Source organism: Microcebus murinus, chromosome 7 (assembly GCF_040939455.1).
Source record: "Microcebus murinus isolate Inina chromosome 7, M.murinus_Inina_mat1.0, whole genome shotgun sequence".
Classification (NCBI taxonomy): domain Eukaryota; kingdom Metazoa; phylum Chordata; class Mammalia; order Primates; family Cheirogaleidae; genus Microcebus; species Microcebus murinus.
In genome coordinates this window covers 26,088,663-26,108,319 of record NC_134110.1, presented here as the reverse complement: position 1 = coordinate 26,108,319, position 19,657 = coordinate 26,088,663, and the positions used below count along the sequence as shown (strand labels likewise).

The following is a 19,657-nucleotide window of genomic DNA, read 5'->3' as shown; positions in this document are numbered from 1 at the left end:
CAGGGGCAGCCCTTTGTAACATTTGGAGTGATGATTTGGTATTTAATTCTACTTTCTACCCAACATGTTTATCCCTCTGCTTCTGGAATGTTCTTTTCTAATTCAGGCATTACCTATTGATATGACCTTGGAGGCAGAGGCTTCTTGCCCCGCACTTCTGCCATCTTCCTCTCTCTTTCCTTCCCTCCTCCTAATAGAATAATGTTATAATTGTCCTGGGATCAATACCCAGTGTTTATATTATTATGACAATGAAAAAGAAATATACAGTTGCATCAGGTAATATTCATTGATCACTTTTTATTTCCTTCATGGCTTTTTATTTTCCTTGGAGTTAACAATTATTCTGTTGCTGTTGCATTGTTTTGTATGTAATCTTTACTAACAACCCCACGCTTTCTGCCAATCAATGGAGTCTCCTCTTAGTATGTTCAGACACATCAGGTAGTCTATCAATTTTATCTTCTTGGAGAGTGCTCTTCTGATCTGCAGCCCACCAGCCTGCTACGCCTGATGCCCAGGAACTCCACTCATCCCAGAAATTTTCTCCAGCCTGGATTGGATGCCTGGTCCCTGTCTGAGTCTTCCCCTCCCTTGGTTTTCCATGGTGTGCTGGAGCTGGCTCACATGGCCATCTCTTCCCAACTCTGGGCAGTGTCATCGTGAAATGGGCCATGGTGGGAGTAATCCCACCCAGGGAATCAGCAAACACAAAACTCTGGGCTCCTCTTACTCTTGAGGACTGGTTGTTAAATGCCATAGCTCACCACTGGTTTTTTTCTTCTTCTTCTTTTAATATGAAGGGGCAGGGGCTTGTTAGGAGGGGAGCTCAGTTGCCTTGGGGTGTTTTTGTTGTTGAGACAGAGTCTCACTCCATTGCCCTGGGTAGTGGTGTCATCATAGCTCACTACAACCTCCAGCTCCTGGGCTCAAGCAATCCTCCTGCCTCAGCCTTCCAGGTAGCTGGGACTACAAGCACAAGCCTTAATGTCCAGCTGGGTTTTTCCCCCCTTTCTTTTTAGTAGAGACGGGGTCTCACTCTTGCTCAAGCTGATCTCAAATTCCTGACCTCAAGTGATCCTCCCGCCTTGGCCTCCCAGAGTGTTAGGATTACAGATGTGAGCCACCTCACCTGGCCTCCCTACTGGTTTAGTCCCTCATTTTGTTGGTGCTCATCTTCCAGTGACTTCCTGAGAAAGGATGAATGGGAAAGAAAAATTTTTAAGGACATATTCTATACCTGAAAATATCCTTATTTCACTCTCCAACATGGTTTTCAGCTGAGTATAAAATTCTCATTAGAAAATCTTTTCCTTCAGGAAACAAGCATCCCTGGGGGATGGGGGGTGCTCTTATGACCCTCAAAGTTTGCAAGCCCCTCCTAAACCTCCCAATGCCCTCTTCCCATTGAACCAAGAAGCCCTGCAAAACTGTTGAGAGAGTAAAGCAAATATTGAAGAACTGGATACAATTTCAATCACACATGCTTGCCTCCTATGCATGTATGCATGTAGGAGATTCTGAAGACTGTTAAGAGGGTTTGGGTCTGTTTGCTCACACAGGTCGTGCCAGACTTCCAAGGAGATGACCCTCAGCGAAGTCCTCACACAAATGCACTCACTGTGAACTTGAATCATCAGCCCACATTCAGGCCCCACTGGTAAGGTGGCCAGGAGCCCCTGCCCTTGTGGAACCTCGGGCCACGGAGCTGCACATGTAGTGATCTCCTGTGTCTGTGCGATTAGGGCAGAAGTGAGGAGGACAGGTGGGAATTCACCAGGCAGATGACAAGCCGAAGGACCTTCAGGGGAGCAGATGCCCGGAGGGCCCCACAAAGCCAGGAGAGGAGGACAAGTCCTGGGCAGGAGGTCTGGCTGGCAGGGGCCTGATGAGAGGGCTGTTGCTGGGAGGAGCTCACTGCAGATGGTCAGGCCAGGCCAAGGAGCTCAGCTTACAGGATTTAGATCTGGAGATAATAGGGTCAAGTGTGCTTGCTGGGGTGGGGGTGGGGAGCCCAGGGCTCAGCACCAAGCCTTGACCCTGGTTAGCTCGGACAAAGATGGAACTTTAGAGGAACTTGCTAGAGAAGCTGAGGTCACTGCCTATGCCCTTGTCCTCCTGCCCTACAAAGGGTGTGTTCTTAGGTGAGGAGAGCCCCACATGAAATCTGAGTGGGTTTCAGAATCACCAGAAACCTGGAGAGGTATGAAACCACCTGAAGGAGGCATATTGCTGGGGGCCTGGTAGGCAGCAATGCAGGCTCTGGAAAGAGTCCAATTCTGCAAGCAGGTGGTCCTGGAGGCACGCTGGTTCTGGAAGCAGATTCGGGAAGCAGATTCTGGAAGGTCTGTTCTGGCAGCAAACAAGTTCTACCAATAGGTTCTGGAGGCAGGTAGTTCTGGAAACAGATTCTGGAAGCAGGAGGGTTCCAGAGGCAGATTTTTGTAAAAAGAAATTCAAAGTCTCAGGGCCACCCCTCCTCTCATTGTGCAAAAGAGAAAGTAGAAGCCTCAGGCACTGTGAAGAGCAGGCCCCACAGATCATTCATTAAGGAAATTACCTGCTGACCTCCCATAAGCAAGGACCTGCAAATTGTACCTGTGGCACCTAAAACTAAAGCCTGTTTGATTGCACACTAAGAATGAATTACCAGTTGATCTTACAGGTAACAGAACTGGAGACAAGACAGAGTCAGACATTCTTCCACCTGCCCAGGGATGTCTGCATAACTGATGCTTCCTCACTCCCTTATTTTACATACAATGTGGATTTCTTGGGCCTCACAAGACTGTAACCACAACCTCATCAGCCCTTCTCCCCCTGCCATTTCCTTCTCTCTGCTGCCTTTACAACGCTGAAGGTCCCCACCTCTCCTTGGGAAAAACAGCCCGCTCTGCTTATCTGTGGTTGCTGTTGGTCCCAAGCACGTCCTCAACATCTTCGCTTAATAAACCTGTGTTGATGGAGATTTTTGCCTCAGTCATTTATTTGGGTCGACACTGTGGAGGCAGGTAGTTTCTGGAAGCGATTCTGGAAACACGACAGGCCGGACAGACGCGTCGCGCTGGGCAGCCTGGCTGGGCTCCGCCAGAGAGAAGAAAGCGGGCGTTGTTCTAAACTCGCACAAGCGCTCGTCTCTCAGAAAACCGTTTAAAAACCCCATTGTAAACATTTTTGGGACAACCCTCTTAGAGGGTCCCCGTTGCCAGGGTGACGAGATAAAACGGCGCGGCGGGCAAACTCCTGGAGTTTCCGCAAAGGGAGCTAGGCCCTGCCCGGCCATGTCCTCCTACTTATCCCTAACTTTCTCCGCTAGCCAAGCCTGGGCCTGGGCGCATGCGCAGTGCGCGCTACCAGCCTGCCGCCGGGCGTCGAAGCCGCGGTTGCCAGGGGTTACTGAATTCCCGGGACTCCGCGGGCGGGGTGGGACTAGACGCTCGAGGCCTGCCTCTCTGGAGCGCTGGTTGGTAATGGTTGCTGTCCGTCGGAGCGGCCGCCACCGCCGATTGGGCAGCAGCTAGTTTCGCACGCTGAGTCTGAGCCCTGCCGCGCCGGACCCCCTAGCGGAGCAGGGACAGTCTCGGACCGGCGTGGGCATTAGGAGCACCGCGGTCTGGGTGGTGCGGGCTGCCGGACCCGGCTGCGGAGCGCTGTCCGAGCGGCGGCTGGGCAGCACGGCGATGATCCTCGAGGAGAGGCCGGACGGCCAGGGCGCCGGAGAGGAGAGCGGCGTCCGCAAGGTGGGCGTGGGGGGCGGCGGGCCAGCGCGTCCCAGACCCCCGGCTCCTCCTGCTCTCCGTCATAGGCGCGTCCCGGGCGACTTCCCTCCCACATCTCACTCGCCCCGAGGCAGAGCAGCAGGGTTTTACCGCTGGGAAAACTGAGGCCAGAGCCTGCGTCCCTCCTCCCTCTGCAGTGACTCCCTCTGTGCAACACAGGAATCGGTGGGAGCCAAAGTCCGGGTCATCATCTTCCCTGAAGCTAGAAGCCCTGGCTCCGGGAGGTGTTCTGGCAGCCCCACCCGGAGGTTGTGTTTGGCACCTGTGATGCCTCCTTTCCTAGCTTCGCCCTCCCTTTGTACCGGCTTCAGGGCCCATTTGAAGAAACTTTTAGCGCAGGCAGCTAAAGCCTCCCGGGTATAGGGACTCGCTGGAGGTCTTCAGGGCTGGGCAGCTTTTTTTCTTGTTGCTTCTCTGAACCTCCACCCCTTCTGAAGTCCCTCACCCCGGGCGCTGACTGGGCACCATTTCCAGGAGCACTGTGCAAGGAGGACGGGTGGGTGGAGTGTGGAGACCTGTTGAGTCTGTGCCTGGGAAGGAGGGGATGGTCGGTCATCCTTGCTCTGCAGCCCGGAGCCTGGGTGTTCCTGGGGGATCAATGTGGGGCTGCCCTTGTGTTCTTGCCAGGCACCAGGTGCCCATGCCCCCAAGCAGCTCTCAGTTGGGGGCTGCTTAGCAGAGATGGTTCCGTGCTTCTAGTCCCAGGTGAGTCTTCCCTAGCGCTTTGCTCTCTTCCCCTCTCGGATGTCAGACTGCACATTGTCCCTTGGCTGGTTCTATTCAGCTTTTGTGTTGGAGCTCAGGTCTTCTGGGAGGGACAGGGGGCCTTGGGCTGCAAGTAACTGGCCAGGTGGTGCCGACCAGAGTCCTCAAGGACTCCCTTCCTGCCCAACCCCCTAGTCGTGCCAGATGCTACTACAGCAACTAGCAGGCGTTGGGAGACAGAAGCGGCCTGTCCCTTGGCCTCCGTGAACTCACTCCCTCCAATGGTGACCATGCCTGCAGGTGGCCTTTGGAGAGGGCACGTGTTGTTTGGGTGGAATGTTTGGGAGCTGCACAAACAAGATGTTCCAGAGAGCTAGTAGACAACATTTTTCAGGCTGTAGGCTGTGGCCAGGCTTTCTGTCCTTGCCCTCTGTTGGCTGCTGCCCTGGAAGGGGGAGCAGAAACCGTCTCCAGCTGTCTCTCTGGGCTGCTGTGTCTCTCACGCACACCATCCACGGATAATCCAGCAGTCAGGGTCCTAAGCAGGCATGGGAGCCTGTGGGAGGTGGCTGTGGGACCCCAGCCTGCTGAGGCAGGACCTAAGTCATACGTGCATAGCTCAGGCTGTCCTGCCACCTACACAGCCTTTTCTGATGCCAGCGGCAGGGCTAGAGTGAGGCCGAGTTCCCCCACCCCACCAGGCTGGCCCTCTTACCAGCCATAATGCTTGGAGTTGAGCAGGGCAAGACTGGTCAGCCCTTAAGAGCCATCTTTGCGTCTGTGGCCCCTGTGAACAGTCTGAGTGACTCAAATTTGCCCCAAGAGCAATGAGAACTGGCGTCCAGTGAGTGCTTACCTGGAGTCCTCACCCAGCCTGCCACAAGGAACCCTGCTGGCCCTGGGCCTTGGCTAACCCATCTGAAGAACAGGCTGAGTTCTAGGAACAGTCCAAGGTTGGCCAGCAGGGAATCGAAGGAGTGAGCCTACCCACAACCCTCCTCCTAGGGTGGCAGGGGCTCCCAGCCTAGCTGTATGGGGAAGTGTGACTTTGAGTCCCATGGTTTCCTGGGGAGATCTTGGGCTAAGGGGTTGAGGAGGCTGTGGGGAAGCAGGAGAGGGGCCAAGAGGGGGAGCTTTGGAGCAGCGTGGCAGGCAGGGGCTGGCCCTTCTCGTCTCCAGCATGCCTGATGGTCAGTTTGAGCTTCCCCAGCTTGACTAGACACCAGCACCTCCTGGGTACTTGTTACAAACACAGATTACCAGGCCTGGGCCAGTTAAATTAACCTGTAGAGAGAGGCAGGTGCTCAGGAACCACCGGTGCCCCAGTGTCCAAGCAAACATCAAAGGACGCAGGATCCCTGGGGCACCTGCCTTGACTCTCAGCTGGCGTGGTGGCCGATCTGTGGTCCATCTAGTGTTTGTGTGGCTTGTAGCCACTGTGTCCTGGGAGACCCCTTTGTGGCCATGCCACATAGCATTTGGGGGGCAGAGATGGTAGGTCAGTAGGGTGCTAGGCTTCCAATTCCTCTATGCTCAGGTGAGACTTTGGAGAGGGAAGGGAGTGGCGTCCCTAAGATGAGAGGGTGTCAGCAGGCAAGGTGCCCAGGGCCAGGCCTCTGAGAGAGGGAAGCTGGTTTGCCAGGGTTGGGGCCTCTCCCTGGGGACTGACTGAGCCCAGTGCTGGGGGAGATCCTGGGGGAGGGGGGCCTACACCACTCTAATGGTTTTGTTGTTCTCAGGCAGGGCTGGGATGACTGTCTCCCACTTTTGTGAGTCCTAGGGACAGCCTAATTCTGGCCACTGCCACACCATTTCCTCCCAGGCTTCTGGAGACTTTGGGCCTGGGCATTCCCCAGGTAGCAGGAGCCACCAGACCTATGCCATTGTCGGAGTGTGCAGGGTGGGGGTGTTTGTTTCTCTGCTCTCCATTCCTTTCTGCCAGGCCCTCCCCCATGTGAGCCATTCCTGTTGGGAACCCAAAGACCAAAGCACGTTTGCTCTTTCCCAGTGTCAGGCAGAAATAGTCATGGTGATGTCAGAGGCCAAGGCAGGGTCTAGGTCACCTTTGTTTACAGAGGGCGGAGGAGGTCGTATAGTGGGGGGCTGATTACCCACGATCCACACCCTCTGGCACATCCCTCAGCCCAGTGTGGAAAGTGGTTTCCAAGGACTGCTCCACCCCAGAGGTCTGGACCTTCCCACGAAGGCCAGGAAGCTGCATGGCTTCCTGGAGGGGGTGCTATGGGCAGGGAGGCCTAGGAGCACCCAGGCCATGGGCTGGTGCCTACATGGCTGAGTAACCCAGAGCAGCTCTCCAGGAGGGTGAGGAGAGGAGCACTGGACATCATCTGATGAGGGCAGCCCTGCTGGGCTGGGTGGCCACTGCCCGGCACATGGCCACACCCACCCTGGGCCACAGCCAGGGCTACTCACCAGAGCCCTTAGAACTTGCTGGAGCTTTGCAGCAGGACCTTTGTAAGAAGGAGGGTGTATAGTTTTGGCTGTGGCTCACCCTTCCTCGCCAGACTCCTGCCCCATAGAGGGGAGAGTGCCAGGGCCTCAGCCTCACCCTTTCTGCACAGGCAGGTGTGGAGGGTGCCATGGAAAAGAGGAGCAGGCCACTGGGAAGGGTTGCTCAGCTAGCAGGCAAACGTGCTTTGGTCTTTGGGTTCCCAACAGGAATGGCCCACATGGGGGAGGGCCTGGCAGAAAGGGATGGAGAACAGAGAAACACAGTGGGGGGCTGTGTTTTCTCTTGTCCCTCCTTATGCCACCCAAGACCAGCCTCTCCTGCCATCTGCTGATGAAGGGCTGCTGGGGATTCCCCCCACGGGACTCACTCCGAGTCCACTGCTCTTCCTTCTGTTTTTTGGCTGGGGTAAATGTCCTCTCCCCAGTTACGCAAGGGCAGCTTGGAGGCCACCTGCCCTTCACATCCCAACCCCAGTGCCCTCTCCTATGGGAAGTCTTCCCTGATCAACTGACCTCTCTTGAGAAGCTAGCCGTGCAGCAGCAGATGTTGGGCCCTAATCCAAGGTGGCTATGCATGAGGAGCTCCTCACTCCAGATGTGAGACCTTTCTTAGGGTGCCCTCACAAGGGGCTAGGACAAGCTAGAGGCCCCGGAGAGTCTGACACTGTCCCGTGTGTGACCATGGGGACATATGCAGGAAAATAAGTGACACTTCTTCAAATACGTGGCCAATGTCAGCTCTGTGTCAGTAAAACCCTCTCCCTGCTCCCACCAGCAGGGCAGGGTCCTGGGAAGTGCTGTGACCTTGTCCTCACTCTGTTCAGGGGATCGGGGACTCCTGCAGGGATTTTGCTTTCTAAGAAGTCCTTCCCACCAACTCCTGGGCTGGCAAGTGGCCCAGATGGGGGGAGGCCCCTAAATGGCTCGAGGGAATTGTGGTCAGTGACCTCTGCTGTGCCTACGTGGCCCTGTCCTGCTTCCCCATCAGCCTCTGCGGAGCCTCTTACCCACCCTTGCTGGAGCCTTCTGGTAGCCTTGTCTGTGGCATCGCCATGGCCAGGAGTCCACATAGCACTTTCCTGCCTGTGGCCCTGGAAATGGGCAGGCCTGTGGACAGGCTATGTATAGGGAGGAGCCCTCAGCTTAGAGACAAGCCCAGGGCAGTAGGACCTAGCCTGCTATTTGTGAGTCTAGCCAGGCTGAGCAGCATGTGGGCTAGAGCCTGCCTCCCCATCCTGTCCTGCGTCCATGGTCAAGTGCCCAGACACTGGGCAGGCCCTGGCCCACAGCTTCGCTGAGGTGCTTCCATCCCCTGCAGTGCCAGGAAGAAGCCCCCAGGTCATGTCTGGGCCTGGGACTGGAGAGGGAGGATGTCAGGAGGAACCCAGCCACCACCAGGGCTGGCAGAGGGACACCAGACTCAGTGCCTCGCCGTCCACCTGGCTGTGCTATGCACCCATTGCCCAAGCAGTGCAGGCCCACATCAAGTAACCACCAGGTGTCTGTGACCACTCAGTGCCTGTGGCTACACTGACCTGCAGGCCCTATGGGCAGAGCTCTTGAGCCAGGCCCAGCCAGGTCCCTGGGCTTTGTGGGGGCCAGGGGCAGGGCCGCCTGTTGGAGGGGCTGTGGGCCTTGAGGGTGGGCTTGTTGGAAAGGCTATCCAGCTTCTGAAGTGGGCTGTGTTTGCAGCATGGATGGGCTGGGGGTCCCCACAGAGTGAAAGGTGGGGTCCAGCAAGGGCAGGTTAGTCCTCCTGGCACAGACTTAATCACTGCCTTGAAGGTGGGCCGTGGGGGAGCTGGTGGGAGGAGGGTGGGCTGTGGTGGGGTCTGCTGGTGCTAGACCAAGGAGGGGCAGAAGGTGTGGATGGTTTGGCAGCTCCAGGAAGGCTACTCAGCCAGGTGGCTCTGTTGGCTGACAGGGTGAGTGGGGGAGGAGCCAGGCAGGATCTGAGTCTGGGGGGCCTGTGAAGCAGCGAGTGGCTGTGGGAGAGGCACTGGGCCACAGGTGGGGGCTCTGGGAGAAGAGCTAGGTCAGCAAGAGACAGGGGTCCAGCCTGGGGGGTCTGTCTGGAGGGAGGCCTAGGTTTGGGTGGAGGGGCCAAAAGCAGTAAAAAGTGTACTTTTGTCAGGGCTGTAGTGGGGAAATAGCACTCTCTCCCCACCTCCTCCTTATCCTCCAGGCATGAGGCTCCGGGTGTCAGCTTTGACCTGGTGTATGTCCCCCTATGTTCCTGTGAGTGGGGTCCCCTTTCTCATGGCCCTACCGTCTGTTCCCATCTCCTGGTTGAGACCATTGGGGTGCCTCAGCCTGGTCCCCAGCCCCACACCCCACCTTCCCCATGAAAGAGCCAGGGCCCGCAGGGGAGAGCAGAGAGCCTACCCTCATCCCACCTGAACCCACCCAAGGCCACCAGGCCTGCCTGGCAGGGTCCCAGAATTCCATCACCAGAGGGTCTGGGGAGTCATTTATTTCAGGCCCACTGAAGTCCAGATAAGGGAAGTGGTACCCCAAGGCCCAGGCCTGATCTGCTAGAAAGGGGCAGAGTCCAGGTCTTGGGACTCCTGGGCTACATGGGTGGACTCAAGTGGGTCTCTGAGTTCCCATGGGCTGGCCCCCGACTCACTGGGTAGCTTTGGCCAAGACCAGGCCCCCTTCTGAGCCTTGAATTCTTCACCCTGGGGTGGGGCCACTGCAGAGACAGCCAAGATGCTGGGACAAGCCTGGCCTGAGTGCTGCCCCAGCATCTCTGAGGTACAGGGCAGAGGCACTGGAGCCGGGAGCTGGTGCAGAATGTCAGGGTGGGAGGCCAGGGTGGGTGGACTGAGGCAAGAGGAGGTGGTCAGATCCAAGCTGCCCCCACCTCACTCCCACTTGGGGACCTTGTGCCACCTTTCCAGCCCAAGCCCTTGGCCTAGACCCCACTGCAGGGAACTCCTGCAGCCCTGGCCACAGCTCTGGGAGGTTTTCTTTTCTGGAGAGGCAGGGGTGGGAAGCTAGAGCAGGGTGAAGGTCTCCAAATGCAAATCTGGCCCTACCCCTGCTTCATGGCATCCACAGGGGCAGGGCTGCAAGGGGCAGGATCCTGGGCCAGCCTGCCCACCTTCCTCCCAGCCCTGTCTGCTGCCTTTATGCACTTTGACCCTCCAGTGCCTATTTCCGCCCACCTAATAAGTACTGGCTCATCCCTCAACTTGGGGGTGTGTTCCCCCCGGGGTCAGGCTCCCCCAGCCCAGCACTTGGCAGTGGGAGCGTCCAGTGGACAGTGTATGAGTGCCCTGAGACTGCTGTAGCATGTGACTGCAAACTGGGCGCCTTGACACAGCAGAAACTTGTTCTCACAGTTCTGGAAGCCAGAAGCCCATCAAGGCAGGGCCACGCTCCCTCCGAAGTTCCAGGGGAGGCTTTTTCCACCTTCTGGTGGTTCCTTGTGTTTCTTGGCTCGTGGTTGCATCACTCCAGTCTATGCCTCTGTCTTCACAGGGCCTCCTCTGTGTGGCTGTGTCCAAATTCCCCACTTCTGATAAAGCCACTTGTCAATGTGAGTAGGGCCCACCCTACTCCAGAATGACTTCCTTTTAACTAATTATATCTACAAAGATCCTATTTCCAAATAAAACCACATTCACAGGTACTGGGGGTTATGGCTCGAACATATCTTTCTGGGGACATAGTTCAGCCTGTCATAGATGGTCACCCTGTGCTCACTCTGTGTGGGCGGGGCGGCAGGCCTGCTGTACACAAGGTGCATCATTCCCCTGCAGTAGTGAACAGCGGTAATTAAAAAGCAGAGGCAGACCCCATTTACCGTAGCAAAAGGAACCATATGTGGCATATTTAGGGGGAAACCCCAGGAAAACATGCACGAGCTCCTTCTGGAAAAAATGGAATGGCCTGAGAGGTGCGAGTGTGTGGACAGAGGGTGTGTCATGCAGTGTTTGTCCTCCCATGAACCCGTAACCTTATGTGGTGATGCCTCAGTTTCAGGTTGGCTCTCTTCATGGTCACAAGATTCACCTTCACACAGCAGTATTCTGGGAGAGAAGAGGCCTGGTTCTTGCTTGTATCTTAAAAGGGCAAGGAAACTGTTCCCAGGAGACCTGCTCTTATAGCTGATGGGCAGAAATAGGTCACCTGTTAGCAGGGACCAGAGTTGCCACGCCTGACTCAGAGTCAAAAGTGTTCATCCCCGAGCTGGGGTGGGGGTCACTGTCCCTGAGCATGAGTCCTGAACAAGACCAGGGTTCTCACAGCACAGAAGGGGTGGACATCACAGAGGCTGGCCAACCCACACCTGGGACCCTGCCCAGGGCACAGCCACACTTGGCTACAGAGAACCTTGTTGGGTGTTCCCAACAGCATCCTGCAGGATGGAGAAGAGCCAGGGACCCCTGTGTGACCACTGGGGAGAGTGCAGAGGCGGCCCTGGTTGGGGGGAGCATGTGAGCATTGTGTGGACAACACCCCAACCTGACTCGAGGGTGAGGGGTGGGCTAAGGCGCAAGCCTGCATTGCACCAAAGGAAAATTTAACGCTCCTGCCATGTTGTACACCATTTAAGAAGACATAAGCAATGAAATCAATACGCATACTATGATTGATGCTAGACATCAACCCTCTTGCCCAAGGGTGGGCTGTGCTCCTCTGAGCCAACTGACAGAGGCATGGCCTCTGGTGGCTCCAAGAGGTCAGCGCTGTGATCACCTGTGGCCTCCCCACAGGGCTGTGACCCCCTGATGCAGACGCAGCATGGCAGGCTGCAAAGCCGCAGGGCCCGGATCTACCAGCAGATCAGCAAGGAGCTGCAGATGCGGACAGGCGCCGAGAACCTCTACAGGTGAGCACCTGCCACCACCCTGGCCAGGGCAGCATCGCCCACCTCTGGAGGGTGGTGATGGGGCCACATAGCCCACCAGTGTCTACCCTGTGAGCACATGGTCTCTGTGGTCCTCCCTGAGGTGCCAGGAAACTGGTGTCCTCCTGGTGTGCAGAATTTGGGAGCCTCCAACAGTGTATGTGGTGGCCAGCAGGCACTTCTTAGAAGAGGCACTGTGGAGGCTGAGCTGTGGCAGGTGGCTAGATGTCCCAAGGTTGAGGGCCTGGGAAAGGATCTTCCAGGCCTAGGGGCAGCCTCTTCCTTAGAGCATGTGAACTGTGAGCTGCGCATGTACAAGGGACTGGGCCCAGGGAGGTGACCCCAACTGTCTCAGCCATAGCTGCGAGCTCCTGGAGAGGGGACTTTCCCATAGTGACTTCTGCCTCCCTGCCCCCAGCCCAGCTTTCCACAGGGACCCCCGTCCCTCTGCCAGACCCCTGGTGCTGGGGGGGGGGGGCAAGTCTGAGCCCGAGTCAGGGTCTGCACTGCTGAAGGATCAGGGTGCCGAACTGTAGGGGAGGGTGCCCTGTGGCCTTCAATCTAGCTGTTGCTCCTGCCTCACCATCGGGCTGCCTATCGGTGCCTGTCCCTCTGAGGAGTGGGCTCTGGGGCACCAACAGGTCAGTGGACGGGAAGGCTGCAGTGGCCACACAGGGCTGGGCTTCTGATCTCACCTGGCTTTCCCCAGAGCCACCAGCAACCACCGGGTCAGGGAGACAGTCGCCCTGGAGCTGAGCTATGTCAACGCCAACCTGCAGCTGCTGAAGGAGGAGCTGGAGCAGCTTGATGGCAGCGTGGACACGTGCCGGCATGGGAGGTGTGTGTGTGGGTGTGGGTATGCAAGGGGTGATTTAGGACAGTGCATGTGTGTTTGAGCAAGGATGCCACCAGGACACGTACACACTCGGCATCCACTAGGGCAGGCGATGCATCCGTATGGTGGGAACCGTGGGGTGGAGTCCAGGCACTCTGGGTGGCAGGGCCCAGCCTGAGCATTTGCGGTTGGTTCTTTTGGTTGTAGTGAAGGTGTTGCTGCCCCCATGATCCCCCTGGGTCTAAAGGAGACCAAGGAACTGGACTGGGCCACACCCCTAAAGGTAAGTTCTGGCCTGTGGGCTCTGAGGGACAGATGAAGAAACCGAGGCCCAGAGGGAAGAAAAGCTGACCTGGGGGTTCCCAGGGACGTGACAGGAATGTCTTGCTCTTGGCCAAGCCTGCTGTGTTCAGGACCTGCACTGTGGCCCACGTCCCAGCTGTAGGGTGATCTGAGTGGGTGAGGGTGGGTTGGGACACCTGATGGGGCCTGGTCATCCTGCAGGGAACCCCAGGATGGCCACAGGGTCCCGGCCTGTCCTGCTAGTGAGGGTTATGCTGACTTGGGGCCTCTGCCCATCGCTGGCTCACAAGTGCCCTGGAGAGGACTCAGGCCCCAGAACAGGGCCCATGGGACAGTGACCTGCACTGTGCCTGTCAGGTAGAGGATGGCACCTGCCTGTCAGGGCTGCCATGGGGATTAATAAGGGAATATGCATAAAAACAGCACCAATGAGTTTCCTGGCCCCACTTCTGTGATGAGGATGGAGGTGAGGGAAATACCAGGGCCAAGGGGCAGGATCCCCATCAGTACCCAGCCCCAGGGCCCACCAGGCCCTCCGTTCACACTGGCCCACAGCTGTTCTCTGGGGCTTCTGCCAAGGGGATCTTGGGGTGCCACAGCAAGAGGCCCTCAAGGATACACTGCTGGGCCCAGGCAGCATCTCTGACCACTGCAGCCAGCCTGTCCCATGGCGTGGACCCTACTCCACTATGGGTCTTCCTCCACAGCAGGCTGGGAGACCCCAGGGAAGGTGGCCAGGCACAGGGGTGGCCAACACCTACCCCCCCCCCACAGGAGCTGATCTCGGGGCACTTTGGAGAGGACAGCACCTCCTACGAGGCAGAGATCAGGGAGCTGGAGGCCCTGCGGCAGGTGTGTGGGCTCTTCCTCCACTGCAGTCCTGAAGACAAATGAGAAGGCTGAGGCTTGAGTCAGGAACTGCGAGGGTGAGATCGAGCTCAGTGTAGACGCTCACATGGCAAGAGTCCCCACATCTCGGGGAAGCTGGAAGACAATGGGGATACAGGCATTCCCAGGGTTCCCCATATATACACACCCTCCCAGTATGCAAGGAGGGTCTCATGGGTGGCTCTGTGCATGCCACAGACTGCTGGCCTTTGGGAATGGCAGTTCCCCAGGGCCCTGCCTGCCCCTCCCCCACACTGCCCTCCCCTTACCTCCCCACCCCCCAGGGGCTGGTGCTCAAAGGGCCACCCCAGGGTGCATGTGAGTGGGGTGGGCCAGGGTGGTGGGCCCAGCAGCTCCTGCCCTGCAGGCCATACGGAACCCCAGCCGGAACGAGGCAGGCCTGGAGCTGCTGGCAGCCTACTACAACCAGCTCTGCTTCCTGGACGCGCGCTTCCTCACCCCCGCCAGGAGCCTGGGGCTCTTCTTCCACTGGTAGGAGGCTTGGCGGGTGGGGTGCCCTGGGTGGGATGGGCAGGCTTTGTGGGAACTCTGCTAGCCTGACCCACCCCACAGGTACGACTCGCTCACGGGGGTCCCGGCCCAGCAGCGTGCCCTGGCCTTCGAGAAGGGCAGTGTGCTCTTCAACATTGGCGCCCTCCACACGCAGATCGGGGCACGCCAGGACCGCTCCTGCGCTGAGGGCACCAGCCGCGCCGTTGAGGCCTTCCAGAGGGCTGCTGGTGAGGGTAGCCCGGGCCCATAGTGGGGCCCACCTTCCCGTGGGGGCAGGTGTTGCAGGGCCCCATCTCTGGGGCAGGAACTGGGAGGAAGTTAGGATGTCCCCCCAGTGTGAGGGGCTGAGCAAGCAGCGGCCCTCCCTTGGTGCTGTGTGGGACCAGAACTGCCCCCTCAAGCACCCCCTCCCTCTGCAGGGGCCTTCAGCCTCCTGAGGGAGAACTTCTCCCATGCGCCGAGTCCGGATATGAGTGCTGCCTTGCTCTGCGCACTGGAGCAGCTCATGGCTGCCCAGGCCCAGGAGTGCGTCTTCGAGGGCCTCTTGTTGCCTGTCCCCGCGGCCCCCAGTGACGGCCCTGCCCAGCTGCGTCTGGCTCAGGAGGCTGCCCAGGTGAGTTTAGGGTGCCCTGCCTGGATCCCTAGACAGCCTGGCCAAGCAGCACTGGGCAGTGGACAGGAGCTGGGGCAGGGCACCGGGGTTGGAGGTGAAGGCAGAGCTAGGGTCAACCCGGGGAAGGCAGGGCTGGAGTGCCCACCTCCTCTGTGTGTCGGCTCCAAAGCCAGCTGCATCCTGGTCCCTCTGGGGTCCTGAGCTCCTTCCTCTGGGGCACCGTGTGAATTGGAGCAGGCTCTGACCCCTGAGCTTAGCTCAGCTTGGGTGACACTCCTGGTACACGGTCAGGGTAGATCAAGGCAGGGCCCAGGGCTGGCTGGGGGACCAGGCTGGCCTTGTCCCTTGCGTCCCACTGAACCTCCAGGAGGAAAGTGGGAGGCCCAGAGTACTCGCTGTGTCCACGGCAGGTGGCAGCCGAGTACAGGCTCGTGCACCAGACCATGGCCCAGCCACCTGTCCGTGACTGCATGCCCGTCTCCTGGAATGCCCTGGTGTGCGTCAAGGCCGAGTACTTCCGCTCCCTGGCCCACTACCATGCTGCCGTAGCCCTCTGCGACGGCTCCCGTGAGTGCCCCCTTCCCGTATGCCCCATATGTGCTGCAGAGGCCCCAGCATTGGGGCTCACAGCCTCTCTGACCCCCAGTGGTGGCCAAGGGAGAGCTTCCCACGCACAAGCAGGTCTTCCTCCAGCCTCCGGACTTCTGTGCACCCCAAGGACCTGCACTGCCACAGGAGCCCGAGAAGCGCAGGAGACTTGGTGAGGCAATCACGGACAGAGGGCACTGGGCTCAGTGGCAGGCCAGGTGCACAGGATGCCCCTTCTGTCACTTGCATCATTTAGCACCTGGTATCCCAATGCTGGTGGGTGGGGCCACTGACCTGTCCTCTAGTCTGGTGGGTGATGGCCAAGAGCAGGGGCCCCAAGGCAGCCTCTGGGCTGGTGGGCACACTTGCGAGGCCCTCCTGGACCAGCCTGCTCCTTGTCAGCCCCTGTAGCCACACCCTGCTTTTGACCATGGCTGCAGACCCTCAGGATGAACCCAGAAACCCTGGCCTTACCCACCCCTTGTGCTGCACCCTGGAGTGGGGGAGCTGGGACTCATCCTGGAACGGCTGCCTGGTCTGGGGGCCCTGGAGGCCCTCGCTGTGTGACAGCGCTATGCCCCACCTGCAGGCAAGGCCCACCTGAAACGTGCCATCCTAGGGCAGGAGGAGGCGCTACGGCTGCACGCCGTGTGCCGCGTCCTGCGCGAGGTGGACCTGCTGCAGGCTGTAGTGGCCCAGGCGCTGCGGCGCTCACTGGCCAGGTACTCAGAGCTCGACCGTGAGGATGACTTCTGCGAGGCTGCTGAGGCCCCCGACATCCAGCGTGAGCAGCCAGGGCCAGGATGGGGTGGGAACTGGGTCCTGGCAGAGGGTGGGAGATGGGCAGCTGCTCTTAAAGGTGCAGTGCCCATGATTAATAATAAGGGCAGTTGTACTTTCAACAGCTGCGATCTCAATGTCCGGGAGCTGTCAGGCCTGCCGGCAGCCTGAAGGAAGACCCTACAGGCTCTTCCGTTCCTCAGCTGAGACTTCAGGGAGGGCTCTGAGAGCCACGTGTGGCAGGTGGGGGGGGGGGTGTTCATGTTTTCAGGGGACCTGGGACAGCTCCTCCCCCCACTGGGGGCATCCAGGCCTGGAGGCCCAAGGAAGGGCCAGTGTACAGGCAGGCCACCCTCACTGCAGTCTGGCTGGGTCCGGTCCAGCAAGCCTCGGCTTAGTGCTGCCCTTCCTCCTTTCCACTTTCAGCTAAGACCCACCACAAACCAGAGGCCAGGACACCCTGCCTGTCCCAGGTGAAGGTGGCTGACATCTTCCACCGGCTGGTGAGCACATCCGGGCCAGCCAGCATCTCTCTCAGGCTGCCCCTCCCAGCAGGCTTGGGTCACTGGCTCTGCACTGCATTTTCACTGACGGGAGGGAGGCCGGGCCAAGCCCTCCATGGCACCATGCTGGTTCCTGCCCTGGGAAATACCGGTTGGGCGGGGGTGCTGGACAGACCTGGGCTCTTCAGACTGCAGCTCAGTCAGGTCTCTGACCTCTGACTCCCTCAGGGGCCCCTGTCCGTGTTCTCAGCCAAGAACCGGTGGCGACTGGTGGGGCCTGTCCATGTGACCCGAGGAGAGAATGGCTTCGGCTTCACGCTTCGGGGAGACTCACCCGTCCTCATTGCTGCTGTCATTCCAGGAGGCCAGGCTGCGGTAAGGGCTCTGCCAGCCCCTAAGCCCAAGCCCGTGGGCCACCAGCCATATTATCCCCACCTTACTATCCATGCTCCCCACAGGCAGCCGGACTGAAGGAGGGTGACTACATTGTGTCGGTGAACGGGCAGCCATGCAAGTGGTGGAAGCACACTGAGGTGGTGGCCCAGCTGAAGGGCGTGGGCGAGGCAGGTGTGAGCCTGCAGGTGGTGTCACTGCTGCCCGGCTCGGGGCCACCTGTCGCGGTGAGCCCCTGGGTCCATGGCAGGGTGGTCCTCAACCTCCTTGGCCTACCCTGGCCCTGGGCCTTGCCCTGGGTGCTCCAGAGACTTCAGTAAAAGGCAGCCGGGGCACACTCTCCCTGGGGGTGGCCTTATAGGCAGTGGCCACCTATGTGGCTGTCTCCACTTGGGGGCCACTGTTCTGTCAGAGAAAGCCCCACCCACTCTTCACTGGGCCTCTGTGTCTCCAGACTTGAGGCCTCCAGGCCACAGGCTCCATCACAGAGGTTCACCACCCAGCATGGCCTACACGGGACTCAGTGAAAACCCATGGGGCCCCTGCTACATTGCTGCCCTGACAGGAGCCCCCAGACAGGCCCCCAACAAGCCAGCCACCTCCCACATGGGCCACAGGCAGGGGCAGGTCAGCAAGAGCTGATCATAGTCTGTCTGTCTTGGCTGCAGGGGGACCGCTGGCCAGCCCTGCTGGGCCCCGGGGGACTTCTGAGGAGCCAGAGGGAGCGAGGTTGCAAGACGCCAGCGCCTGCTCGGGCCAGCCCCCGGCCCCTTCTTGGCTGGAGCCGCAAGGCGAAGCAGGACAAGAGCAGAGACAGTGCCCAGCCCTGTACCCTAGCGGGGGCTGCTGCAACCTCCCCTGACCCACAGGCACTGCCTTCACCCCCTGAGAGCCCAGGGTGGCCGTGAGGGGCCGCTCCTTGTACACCTTGCCAGGTACAGGCTCCAGCTATCTGGGAGCAGCCGTCATGCCCTCCCCAATCCAGAGAACCTTCAGCCGCCCACTGCCTGAGGCTGTGTGGGGTGTGCCTGCCTGCCCATTAAAGACCAGGAGGAGAAGAGCGGGGTCTGGGCCCAGTGCTGGGGGCTGTGACCATTTCACCCACACAGGAGCATCCCAGTCCCCTCTGGGCAGTCCTCACACACCCAAGTCACCATCTGGAGCAGCAAGGGGTGGGCTGAAGGGGCTTAGCACAGTCTCTGCCTGCAGAGTCCCCGAAGATGCTGTCCTGGGGAGCCGGGACTGATGCTGCCCCTGCCACAGGCTCCCTCGGCTGGGCCATCCCCTGACCACCGTACAGGGTCCTGTCCACCCTGATGATGCCCTGGGCATGGACCCTCCAGTCTCACCCGTGGCCTGAGTCAAGCTCCCGCCATTCTAGCTAGACAGGGCTCACCGCTGCACACCTACAGGCCTCCCTTCCTGCCCTGCTCCTGGTCCCCAGGGGGGTGGGCTGAGGACCTGGGCTCCAGGGGGTGCTGACAAGGGCTACGTGGGCAGGTCAGAGCTGCACCCAGGAGAAACCATGGGAGGGCTCTCCCCTGAGGGCCCCAGGATCACCCTCCTCCCAGCCCTGGACCAGAACAGGGTTGGCCAGGAGTTGCCCCCAGTGGCCACAAGGGGGCAGCAGCTACCTGCTCAGCAGGCAAGAGGTGGTTCTTCAGGCAGGTGCAGGTTTGGGAAGGGGCAGGTAGCACACCCAGGAAAGCAAGCAGCCCCCCTTGCAGTCTAAGACCCCTGCGCTCTCATCCGGTCCCTTCCAAGGGTCCCCAGGTGGGAGCAGCCTGCTCTGCATCAGAGCTCTGGGTCCAGGGTCCTGCGTCTGTCACATGCGTGTTTCTGCATTAGTGCCGGTCTTGGGGCAGGGGTATGTGAGTGTGGGCTATGGGGGGCTCAGGGGAAAGGCCTGCCTAAGTCTGGGGGCAGCCCGAGTGCTTCCCTCCTCGGGAGAATCCTGTCTCAGCAGAACGGCCAAGGTCACGGGTCTCCTGAGCACTTATTAATTTGATTAATAAAACTGTGTGTCAAAGAGGTTATTACTTGCTAATCAGAGATGACAGGGTGGCAGGCCCTGTCGAGGAGAGCACGGTGACTCCCTGCCTCCTCGACCTGTCCAGATGGGGGGGGTAGGAGGGGACAGGAGCTGCCACCTGCCTGCTGCACTGCCCAGCTGTGGGCCACCACAGGCTGGCAGGGAGGAGGCTTTCCCCCAAGAGCACAGCCCTCCCTGGGGCGGGCAGCCTGGGTGCCCCCCTGTCCTGCTCCACAGCCCCCTCTCCTGGTCTCTGACCAAGCCTGGCCTTCACTCCTGGCCCCCACCAGCCATGCCCCCCACCTCTCAGGCCATCGTGTCTCCTGCTCCTGATACGGGGCAGGCTCCTTACAGCTGGAGTTGAGCACAACTGGGGCTAGGCTCCTGGTCGCTGT

At 59.3% G+C, this 19,657-nt stretch overlaps 1 protein-coding gene across 1 annotated transcript; it reads left to right on the top strand.

Moving 5' to 3' along the window:
• The first annotated feature begins 3,558 nt into the window (after positions 1-3,558).
• On the top strand, positions 3,559-19,387 carry RHPN1 (rhophilin Rho GTPase binding protein 1). Its single transcript, XM_012752901.3, has 15 exons — positions 3,559-3,740; positions 11,681-11,796; positions 12,524-12,652; positions 12,857-12,932; positions 13,727-13,804; positions 14,208-14,332; positions 14,414-14,580; positions 14,773-14,966; positions 15,377-15,533; positions 15,613-15,726; positions 16,144-16,338; positions 16,761-16,837; positions 17,066-17,212; positions 17,296-17,457; positions 17,899-19,387. The coding sequence occupies exons 1-15, from the start codon at positions 3,681-3,683 to the stop codon at positions 18,136-18,138; spliced, it is 2,037 nt and encodes a 678-aa protein (XP_012608355.2). The 5' UTR covers positions 3,559-3,680; the 3' UTR covers positions 18,139-19,387.
• The last annotated feature ends 270 nt before the right edge of the window (positions 19,388-19,657 follow it).

Excerpts from the sequence above, each read along its gene's own strand:
- RHPN1 (XM_012752901.3), top strand. The coding sequence starts at position 3,681 with ATGATCCTCGAGGAGAGGCCGGACGGCCAGGGCGCCGGAGAGGAGAGC. Across the intron at positions 12,933-13,726 it reads ACTGGGCCACACCCCTAAAG|GAGCTGATCTCGGGGCACTT; the intron begins GTAAGTTCTGGC and ends CCCCCCCCACAG. Across the intron at positions 16,339-16,760 it reads TGAGGCCCCCGACATCCAGC|CTAAGACCCACCACAAACCA; the intron begins GTGAGCAGCCAG and ends TTCCACTTTCAG.